The sequence below is a fragment of the Neolamprologus brichardi genome, chromosome 3 (assembly GCF_056152115.1).
Source record: "Neolamprologus brichardi isolate AB-2024 chromosome 3, ASM5615211v1, whole genome shotgun sequence".
NCBI lineage: Eukaryota > Metazoa > Chordata > Actinopteri > Cichliformes > Cichlidae > Neolamprologus > Neolamprologus brichardi.
In genome coordinates this window covers 26,900,645-26,912,172 of record NC_142106.1, presented here as the reverse complement: position 1 = coordinate 26,912,172, position 11,528 = coordinate 26,900,645, and the positions used below count along the sequence as shown (strand labels likewise).

Sequence of the window (11,528 nt, the reverse complement as noted above, 5' to 3'; positions counted from 1 at the left end):
GGATCGATGCTAGCGCGATAGGATTGATACTTCATTTAATCCTGAAGGTTCAATATGTAGCCTGCTGGGCTAAAAACCCAGTTTAAAACTATATGCTTTATTGTAGATTACTAAGTGCTAATAAACTAATTACTGCGGAAAGTAACACTCATAAATCTTGACACACGGATCAACACTACACACCTTTGTAAGTTGAACGTATCAGTATCGGTATTGGTATCAGTAATACTAATTACTTGGTATTGCACAGCACCAACAGCCAGTTTGACTGGTTATGCTGCAGACCACACGGGCAGCTACTTTTTGCACATGCACTTTCAGCTATTTATTTTCATATTGTAGCTGTTTGTTTATTTCTATCAGCACACCTGGTGACGCAGAACCTAAAGTGGGAGGCAGCAAAGCCTCCCACTGTCCTTTTGAGCGGGCTATCAGTCACTGTGTGATGCACAGTGTTGCTCAGTCACCCCTCCAAGTCCAGGACAGATAACACCAACTCTGAGGCACGCTCATCCCGCTGTTTAACAACAACAATATTAATAAAGATAGAGTAATAGCGATAAGGAGCTCTGAAACCTGACCTACATACAAACACATAAACTCAGTGAAGGTGACGATGTGTTAATCCACTCTCCCTCTCTCCGTGATTCACACACAGACCATGATGACGGTGACTGGAGGAGCGGAGACTTCTGACGTCAGACGAGGAGAATGACAAGCGCGTCCAATGAGGGGCCGAGGATGTGCAGCGCGAGGACGGAGCAGCCGACAGAAGGCTAATAACCATGCCAACGGAGGAATATAGCGCGCGCCGCTGACTGGGGGAGAAGCGCGCGCGAGAGACAGGGGGAAACCCCGAAAGAAGAAAATACTGAAAACACGTTCACGGGAAGTGAAGAATAAAGGAGGACGGAGAGAGATACGAGAAGCAGAAGCAGAAGAAGAAGACACGGAGCTGGTAAATGTGTGTGTGCTTGTGTGTGTGTGGCGTGGTCTTCATCCATCCCACTTTCTCTCTCCCTCCCTCTCGCTCTCTCGCTCTCGCGCGCTGGCTCAGGGACTGCACTGCTGCAGCTGAATGAAACCGATGAAGGTATTTAAGCTTTTGTTCTGTCTTTGCTGCACACAGCCTGCCCTCAGTGCTGGAGGCTCGGCAGGGGCGTAAAAACAAAAAACAAAACAAACAAAAAAAAAGGCTCGTGAGTGCTGTGTGCTGGGCTCTGGGGCTCACGAGCTCCCCGTTACCGCAGGGATGTGAGCTCCCTCCTCCTCCTCCCCCTCTCAGCTGCGGGGCTTTTGATGCTGGTGTATGTGGTGGTGGTGGTGGGGACGGTGGTGACCTTCCCTGGACGTTTCCAGTCATTGACGGTGTGTGCGCGTGCGTGTGGGCTTGCGAGAGGAGGACTGAAGAGAACTGAAGAATAGAGGAGGGGGAGGAGGGGTGAGTGGGGGCGTTGAGGTGGGAGGTGCGAGAGGAGGGGGACAGAATTTTTTTTTTTTATGAATGGAGCTCCACATCTCTCTTTGGCGCACGCGGCTGCGAGTGTGTGTGTGTCGCTGTGCGTGCGTGCGCGCGCGCGCTGGCTGCTCTGCTGCTGAGCTAAAATTAGCGTCAGCGGCCGCAAATATGTGGATCAGAATCCGAATTAAGCAGCTTCTAAATGAAAACTGTGGGCGCACGCGCCCGTGTCTGGGCTCGCGCTCACACACGCCACCGGTGAATAGGACGGCAGCCGTGCCCCAGGACGTCATGCACCATTTTTAGAGACGCTCTAAAAATAGACAGAGTCGGTGATGATTTTGGTTGTCCGGACTCTGTCAGGTAGGAGCGAGCTAGACTCTCGTTATTGTTATTACTGATCTTGTTGACAGTGTTGTTCATTTGGTGTATGTGTTGGTTTGCTTGAAGCCAAAATGGCAGGAAGAGTACTGCCAGTTATGGAAGACTTGTCCTTGTGTGTGTATGTGTGTGTGTTCACACCTGCTGATAATTACCTGTCAGCGTGGTGCACGAGCTGCTGATGACGTGCATGCTGGAAGGTAAAAGTGCGCGGTCGTTTTCACGAGTTTCTGAATGGATGAAAAAAAAGTGATTTTCTTATTTGGTCTCTTTTGTGAAACGGGATGGCTGAGCACACGTCCCTGCTCCTCCTCCGCCTCCTCTTCCTCCGCCTCCTCCTTGCTTTTCTCGTTTGTTTTGCCCTCCTCTCCCCATCTCACGTCCTCTTCCACTCTTTTTGCTTTCCTCTTGTCCTCACTTCCACTTTCTTCTGAAAACTTCTTCCATTGTGTTTTTAACTCATCTCTTTGTTTCCATCTTTCTGCTATGTCACATTCCTGCACACAAACGCCTGCACCTCTGCTCCACCTCTTTCCTGACTCACCTCTTCCTTTCTTCCCTCCCTCCTTCCTCTCTCCAGCTATGATTCTCTCCCTGGCCGCGGCGGCAGCCATGAGTAGCGGTGGCGGTAGCAGCCTCAACTCCTCCTCTCCCCTCGACCCCTTCGACTCCTCCACCTCGTGGAGCCTGGTTGAGGACCCCGCCAACTCTTCGTCAGAACCTGTAGTGCAAACTGTGACCCCTGACCTCCGACCAGCGACCACCGCCGTCGCTCTTCAGGAAGTCAGCCCGTGGGACATTGCGCTTTGCGTGACGGGGACTCTCATTTCCTGCGAGAACGCCCTAGTGATCGCTGTGCTGTTCTACACGCCGACGCTCCGCGCTCCCATGTTCATCTTGATTGGATCGCTGGCGGTGGCGGATCTCCTGGCCGGCCTTGGCCTCATCTTGAACTTTGTCTTCACCTATCTGATCGACAGCTCGGTGGAGTTCGTGACATTGCTGTCCGTTGGACTGCTGATCTCGGCTTTCTCAGCGTCTGTCTTCAACATCCTCGCCATCACGGTCGACCGGTACCTCTCGCTCTACAACGCCCTGACCTACCACACTGAACGGACGGTCACCTTCACCTACGTCATGGTGGTCTTTATCTGGGTGTCGTGCCTCACGCTCGGCCTGTTGCCGGCGCTGGGCTGGAACTGTCTGAGAGACGAGAGCACGTGCAGCATCTGCCGACCGGTCACTAAAAACAACGCCGTTGCGCTCGCCGTCACTTTCTTATTGGTCTTTGCCCTCATGATGCAGCTCTACCTTCAAATCTGCAAAATCGCCTTCCGCCATGCGCAGCAGATCGCGGTGCAGCACCAGTTTGTGGCCATCTCCACCACCAAAGGTGTCTCCACACTGTCGGCCATCCTGTGTGCCTTCGGGGCGTGCTGGCTGCCGTTCGCCATGTACTCCATTGTGGCTGACTCCAGCTACCCCGTAATATACACCTACGCCACGGTCCTCCCAGCCACCTGCTGCTCTGTAATCAACCCCATCATCTATGCGTTCCGAAACCCAGACATCCAGAAGTCGCTATGGATGGCCTGCTGTGGGTGCGTCCCCTCCAATCTCTCCTTAAGACCCAGGACCTCCAGTGATGTGTAGCAGGGAAGGTTGGTGTCTCCTTAGTGTGATGCTTGAGGTCGAGTCAGGGTTGGAGGAACAAGAGGTGGCGAGGAGGAAAGAGGAAAGAGATTTCCTCTGCTTCTCATATCGGGGCAGGCTGATGGCGAACACTCAGCTGGCCGCTGTAGATGTGGCAGTGGCGGATGATGGAGAAGAGGACGATGCATAGTCAAAAAAAAAACAAAAGAAAAACGATATGAAAGTTTGTAGCCTTGAGAAAACCAAAATCATGGATGGAGATGGTGTGGAAACCAACTGCAAACACCTGTTTAAGGTATCCTCATCATGGCTGTGGGAGCTGAGGCAGGCTGTGGGGGAAGTGTCAGGTGACTTTTCCACTGGCCTCTATTAGGGCACGAAAAGTGAGTCCTGCTTCTCAAGAGTAGCATATATGTGAAGCTGAGATTTAGGAAGAAATTTGCTAAATCTCTGCATGTCCTGAGGCTGGGCAGCACTGCATGGTTATGCAATCAGAAGGAGTGAAACAGTCTTAAAATACTTGTTTGTGTTTTAACTGATGTGTTTGAAATTAAGTGGCGTGTGGATAAAAATACAATGAGCTAAATATACACAAGGAACGACCTTGAAAATTCACAATGAGCTACCTTCTCCTGGTAAAAAAAACGAGAATATTTCCTCCCTGGAAACATTTTGAGCAATGTTTCCTTCAGCTGATGCAGATTAAGTAGCTGAGTCTTGCCCATTAAGCCTTTTCCCAATGCCAGAAGTACAGCCTTTATTATTTGTTTTTCCCATTTCGATGCAAGTTTCAGGAAAGAGTGAAAAAAAGCTAATCACACAACATCCCTCCTCAAACATTCAAATCCGAAATGAAATCTAATGTACCAGTCTCTGAATGCATAAACAAGCCCGGCTAGTTTGAAGAATCTAGAGAGGGATTTCCATATTTAGACTGGCATGTGTTGTCCTTGGTGCGTTGAAATGAAATCTGCTCCGCAACGGAGAAAAATGGGTTTCTCAGCCTGCCACTGTGCCGTGACTGTGAAGCAGAGAGAGCTGAATTCAGCACCAAGGACAGCGTCACTGCAGAGCGCTGCTACCCTGGGAATGCTCTCTGCTGCGGGGAGGGAGAGCGCCGGAAAGTAGGCTACGCTGTTCTTTACACCCTCTTTATGGGGAAATGTGAGACGGGCCTTAAAGGAGCATTTCAGCATGATTGGAGTTTCTTTCACCCTTTTGTCCACCCCTGGATGGATAAAGGTATTTAAAAATTTGGTTTTGCTAAAACTCTTCTGTTATGTGATTGCTTCAGTTTCAAAAAGACATGCAGAACAACATTAATAGTGCTAGTTAATCATTATGACACAAGAGAGCACAAAAGACATTTATGATTAGTATCAATAGCTAACATCTGCAAACCTTATGTCTTGGTTTGGATACTTCCATACACTTTGCATTTTACGCTATGTCCTTACTTGCATAGTGTTTAAAATTAAACGTGGTAATGTTATTTCAAACTGACCACAGCAAGCTGTATACTTTCCAGAAATGATGACCGGACATTGATCGGAGCCTGACTGATCTATCAGTGGGATGATATAATCAGCTTTTTGGCGATCTACTGGTATTGTTGTTTAAAACGGCTGATAAATTAAAATTTAACAAAGATTTGATGGGAGAAACTCCAACTTCAAACTTGTTATAAGTGTTGGAGGTTTGTCCACCAGAGGGCACTCTGCAAGTAACCTGTTGGCAACATGTGTTTGGAACACCACAAATTACGACAATCAACTGATTCAGACAGAGACAGGCAGAGCGTAAACGGGTAAATAAATAACTACATATAACAAATGTTTAAAAAGTCTGTTTAGATTTCATGTGTCTGACAGAATTATTTTTGAAATATATATCGGAATTTCAGATTTTTAAATAACCAAATATTGGCATCAGTATCACTGTCAGTGTATAACAGTGATTATCCCACTAGCTGCTGCAATCTGTGAACATTTACTACTCCCTTAGCAGCTGACCGCACATACGACAAGATTCCTCTGCAATAATGAAATTGATTTAACTCTCATAAATAAGTAAAGCAAACCAAAGTTGGTCTCGTGAATGCTATTTAGCTGGCTAGCTAGCATTGGGAGCTAGCATCGTTGCTTGGAATGTATTTCCTTTCTGTCGTATTGCTGTCTGAAATGTTTTGGCCATTTCTTCTACCATGTAGCAAAAGCAGCAATTATTTGGGGTGGAAAGTGTAAATAACACTATACCACATCAAAGCGTACTAAAGATTTGCTGCTCGTTCTTTAGCTGGCCTGTCATTGTTGTATTAATGTATTGATTTTTTCTGAGGGGTCCTGTTCTTTTATTACACGGCAAAAATGGCGACTATTTTGAAGAAGAAGGGTAAAGAACGCCACACCTATTATGCACTGTACTGCAAGTGCATAATAAATGTTTGCTCCTAGCTATTTAGCTGGCCAGCCAGAATTGGCCTTACATAGTTCCTTACAATGTATCAGCTTTCTGCTGTTTACAAAATTTCTGATGATCTATCATCCTAAGCTATACACACTGGCAGTGTCTGCATCGACGTGGTGAACACACACCATAGAAAGCGAAGAAAATTCAGCAACTCTTAGCAACTATGGGCGAAACAGCTGCAAGCAACGTAAAGTGGATGAGATCTGAGATAATCTTTTTTTTAAAGCCCAGGCGAGCGACTGAAGGGACTACCAATGTGAACTAATAAGAACACAGGACACATATGACCTGTTAGTAAATGAGTTAGAGGGTTACCTAGGCAACCGCAGCCTGGAACACCTACAAGCTGTCAGCTTCAAAGCGATGTGCGTCAAGCGAATCGTTTTCAAAGTGCACGTAGCATTACTCAGTTTTGTGACCCTCTGAGTTCTGTTTGAACTTACTTTTATGCTTGAAATACAAAGTATGGAAGTATCTGAGACACAGCTATGGTAAAAGTTCAGCACTGTTTAAGACCAGCATATTATAAGCCTAATTTGACCCCTGTCAGGCCAGTTTTTAATTATTTTTTAGATAAAAGCTACAATCGTTATTTTAGCCAAAGTGTCTTTTTAGCATGCTCTTGTTGTTTGATGTTTCGACACATAAAAAACTATCAAAAAACTTTAAAACTGGATTAAAGATCCAGAAACATGGCTAAATTACTTCTCTGATGGAAACTCTGTCTATAATGCACAATCATGAATGTATTTAAATATCGGCCTCAATATCAATCTTAAAATATTTCCAGGGGTCAGTCAATCAAAACAGAAGCTTTAAAAAATTACTCCAGTCATGCTCAAATGATCCAAAAAAATCCACTCAGGGTCCTGCCATGCCACCATGACTCCGTCCTCTCTGTCCCCGTGTTTGCAATCAGCAGAAATTCCCGTCGTCACCGGGAAAGGTGAGAGCAGCTGATATTTTTCTGAGGCGAACAGGACCTCTGTGTTTTTCTGCAATCTCCATAAAGCTGTTTTAGCCATGCGGCTCTAAAGTTAGACGGCACTCTGGCTCCACAGCCCAATTGATTTTACATTAGCCGAGCTGAGCACAATCCATATCGAAAAGGTCGTTTTTCATCGGGGGCAGCTTTGGTCGGCTACGCTACGTTTTAAGTCATACTTGCCATTCTTGCACCTCTGAAAATAAATTAAGAATGGATGTGTTTTGTATTATTGCTAAATATTTGTAATGCTTACACTTAAACACTCATAGATGTATGTCATAGATTCAGGGGAAATGGCAAAAGTCTATATATTAAGAAGGAAACAAAGCACCATATGGCAAAAAAATTCTCTGGCTTCCATTTTAATTTTCCTATGTGCAGCCTGTCAGCAGTAGCTGGGTACCTTCTGCAGACATGCACACAGTCTCGCCCCGCCTTGAAGAAGCAGTGCAGCTCCGCCGCGGGCCACCTCTGAAGGCTCGGCAGGTTAATGAGAAGCAAGAGAGGTGAGGTGACGTGGCGTGAAATAGAAACGCCAGGCGAGACGCGCTTTAACGCAACCTCAGGTCACGTCCACCATGCACCCAATCAGGATGAAGTTATTTCCCCACTGAAAGGGCATCATGCACCGTAAATCCAGCTAATGATAATAATATCTGAGCAGGAATGGTACAGGGAGCTGGCCTAATGTACAGAGAATGCTGTGAGGATGAGTTGGAGAAGGGATTTATTGCCAACCTCAATCTGTATTTAAATGATCTACGGAGATACTTTTCACTTTCGTGTTCCTCAGAGCAACCTCGGAGAGAGTTTCAATGACTAAGCTGCTGGCATGCTGCTCATATACATGTGTGGGAGGTGTGCTGGCTTTGGGAAAATAGTTTATGGAAACTGGGCTGTAGTTTCAAACTGCAACAGTAAGACTCAGCACAGGAAAAAAAACTGTGTAACTACAGGGAGTCACTTCCAAATTCAACGCTTTCTACCAAATAAATCACAACATTATGGCGTGAAAGCAAAAAACACACGTGTTCAATGAAACTCTGAAAATGGCGCACAGGAGAAGCAGGTATTTTCTTTTTCTATGATGTAAATTAAAGCTTAGAGTAGAAGTATTTTCTACTTTTCTTGGCAGGAAGCAACAATCAGTTGTTTTTGCAGCAGTTGTTAGCAGAACAACAGCCACACGAGTTTCTGTCAACGATTTCCTTTGGAAACGGCAGACTCTCTTGTGTCTTCTTTTGATTTCTATTTGTTTGGTTTTGGCCTTATTGGAACAACAAAAACTCCTTCGCAATAATGTCCAACTGTGTTTTGCTGTGTACAAAAAGCCACAAGCAAGAAATGGAGAGAGAAAGAGAAGCGGTCGGCTTTGGAAGATTTGCAGAATAACTCAAAGTAAATGTTTCAAGGCAACAAATGGCACATTGGGTTTTATTGGAAAGAAATATGATCCTGGCTGCCTGGTCGGGGTTTTCCAAAAAGCATGGAAAACCTAATGAGTAAATAAATGCTCAATTTCTATTCTTAGCTCATCTACTGCAGACAGAAACCTCCAAAAATAAAATGCATCTGCAGCCATTTTACTAATTTGATAATTTAATTATAAAACCACCAGTTGAACAAGTTGCCGGTGCGACCTCTTCCCTTCCTCTCTCTTTTGCTCAATCACTGCATTGATGGAACTGCCTAATGGTAAACCACCTGCATCAATTATTAAGTGAAATATTTTCAATTACTCCGAGGCTGGAAGCATGATGTGGATGAAATTTGGCACTCGGTGAACCGCAGCAGTGCGCGAGGGTGGGTGAAACATATCCACGCACAAGAGTTGAATGAATCTATTTCACACAGGAAACTGATGCGGATCCTTTTGGCACACAGTTCTCTTGTATGCACAATGATATGCGAGACTTGCCTAGTCACCTGTGTTTGGATATGCTAGATGGGACATGCAGAGCAGTCACAAATTAGGTGAGGATAATGTCACATCCGGTACGGTTTCTAACAGACGGCCAGTGTTGCCAGTGGTACAGTTTGGCCCTTTAATTGTAATAGTAAAAGAAGACCTGCACTAGCAGGGATGTGGCTTTTAAACCCATCTTCTTTCCTCTTAAAGGCTAATCAAACCTATTAGAGAATCATGAAGCAGAACTGGATTGAAGGGAAATAAATTTTGAGGCTTGTTTTAGATTCTGTAAGGCCACCTAAAAATTTCAACATTTGAAATTGTCTTGACTCCAGATACGGCATGGGAACACCAGCATTTACCATTCTAATCTGTTCAGCACTTATTTATGAGGAAGAAAACAGGAAAACATAAACAGTGTAAAAAATGTATGTAGCCACGTGACATCACCTATTGGTTTATGAAGCCCTGTTTTGAACTCTTGCCATTATAAAGAAACCTAATAAAGGATTGGCTCATTGGCTGATGACACATGTTGAGGATTTCAACCAATGGACAAATCCTGGATGACTCTCCTTTTTAACTATATAAGAATGACCAAAATTTACAAAATGGCATTCACGTTTTATTCACTATGACCTGAAGCTAGGAACTGAGACCATAAACTCATAAGAAGAGTGTTTGCAGAGGTCACAGGGAAACTGAGGCGAGCACCATTTTCCCAAAGACTCAAATACAGCTCAGCAATGACTTTCAGGAAGTGAAAATCCTATTCATATTCTCCATAGGGAATCTGACTATGAGACATAATGTGGAAACAATCAAAAGTAGACTTAGTATAAGCTATGACATTCCTACAGTTTCCTAAATCCAAACAGCAACATATCTAAATGTGGAATTCAATGATACCATGGAAATTTTTAAATTAGTGAACGCCACATTACTTAGTCTACGTCCACATGCACATGGATATCTTTAAAAACAGGGATTTTTTCAAGTTTGTTTCCAAAAATATCTCTGTACTCAAGTTCCATCAAGAGGATGAAGGATATCCATAACCCTAACCATATGGAAATGTTGGCAAGTCAAAGCTCACAAACAATAACATAGAATAGAGAATAGAATAATCCTTTAATTGTCCCACAAGGGGAAATTTGGTTGTAACAGCAGCCAGAAAGACACATATACAACAAACAGTACACAGGACACAGAACAGAAGCATACACAGTTTTCTTACATATTTACATTAGGGACAATGGTTACTATAAACAGAGTCCAGAAAGGAGATAATGGCTAAAGAGATAAAGATAAATATCTTTGATGCTCTGAAACAAAAGCTCAGTTTTTCTTGTCCACATGTAGCCGCAGAAACAAAGTTTCTGAAAGTCTTCACCCTGGCAGGAGTTCTTTAAAAAAAAAGTCCTGTTTTAAAGCCTCGTGTTGTAGCCATCTTGGTTTAAAAGTACTGTACTAATATCCATGAATCTAGCATCCTGTTAGCTACCTTGCTAACTAGCTTGCTAGCTATTAATAGGCTAGCTACCTTCAACTACTTCCTTTGCCTTCACAAACTCTTTTTATTCAATTGAATTATATACAGTTTAAACAACGAAAAACTCATGGTGTAAATAGCCCATTAAAGATGAAGAAAACAGATGCTTAGAGAAATATTGTGACTAATTGGCATTAGCAGGTTGCCAACTAGCGCTAGCATCTCAGTGAGTTACATATTAATCACATATTTTATGAAATAAAACCACATAAATTTTTCTTTTTTGTGTGACGAAAGCCTAAAGATGTAATCTCTTTTTTTTTTTTTAAAACAAACATAATTCTCATTGTGTTTAAATATTTGGTGACCTTAAGTGTCCAATTGAAAAGCTGTGATAGAAATTTAAGGATTTCAGTTTTGCACTTTCACAGTACTATTTAGGGAGTTTTTGGGTGTCCAAAAAACTAAAGCAAAACTCACAATGTTCATTTCATCCAACTCTGCATAAAATCTTAAATATAAATATATATTTAATTGCTATATATAAATATAACAAGCCAGCTGAAATCCAAACACAGCGACAACTAATCAGTTGCTGTGAATTCCAGATGTATTTTATAAACTGTCCCATCTGGCATGTCCATCAAGCGGTTGTTTTAACAATTAATAAGACTCATCTGTGAATATGCCACTACTCAGTCTACCATTCCTGGGACAGGAGTGGAGCGACCACTCACTGTGTGTTTGTGTATGTGTGTGTGTGTGGGTTTAACGCGTGTGCCCGGGATCATAGCCAATTGTAATGAACCATAGCAACTCTAACTGTAAACACAAACATGCAGAATGGTTTTTGTCAGCCGCTATACAGGACTTATAAATCAGTTTTTAAAAAGAAAAGAAATACAGTACAAGTGAGCATGTAGAGCGCATGTGTGCGTGCGTGTGTTATTTTTCTTATGCAATGCTGTACAGAAATGTATATTTTTGTAATGTTCATCAGGGCATGAGTTACAAGACATGGTCGCTGCTGTGAGTCTGTTGTGAGCGTGTGTTTCTTCCTATTCTTCTGTGTTCTTCCTATAAACAAACGTCAAAAGTTTCTTTGGGGGGGAAAGTTGTGTGTCGGATATGCTTAAAAAAGTGCCATAATTTTTGACTTTCTAGTGTCTTATTTTTT

General features: G+C 43.5%; 1 protein-coding gene across 3 annotated transcripts; it reads left to right on the top strand.

The window, feature by feature from the left end:
• Nucleotides 1–755: 755 nt before the first annotated feature.
• gpr185b (G protein-coupled receptor 185 b) lies at nt 756–10,672 on the top strand. Of its 3 annotated transcripts, none has more exons than XM_006807048.2 (2): nt 756–958; nt 2,421–10,672. In XM_006807048.2, the coding sequence occupies exon 2, from the start codon at nt 2,423–2,425 to the stop codon at nt 3,491–3,493; it is 1,071 nt and encodes a 356-aa protein (XP_006807111.1). In that variant the 5' UTR covers nt 756–958; nt 2,421–2,422; the 3' UTR covers nt 3,494–10,672. The 3 variants fall into 3 exon arrangements, with proteins under 3 accessions (XP_006807111.1, XP_006807112.1, XP_006807110.1); XM_006807049.2 differs by lacking the exon at nt 756–958 and adding an exon at nt 1,044–1,093; XM_006807047.2 differs by lacking the exon at nt 756–958 and adding an exon at nt 1,788–1,822.
• The last annotated feature ends 856 nt before the right edge of the window (nt 10,673–11,528 follow it).

What these genes read in the sequence shown, in the direction of transcription:
- gpr185b (XM_006807047.2), top strand. Translation starts at nt 1,795, where the DNA reads ATGATTTTGGTTGTCCGGACTCTGTCAG. An exon ending in GGTTGTCCGGACTCTGTCAG is followed by an intron (nt 1,823 to 2,420) that starts GTAGGAGCGAGC and finishes TCCTCTCTCCAG; the next exon opens with CTATGATTCTCTCCCTGGCC.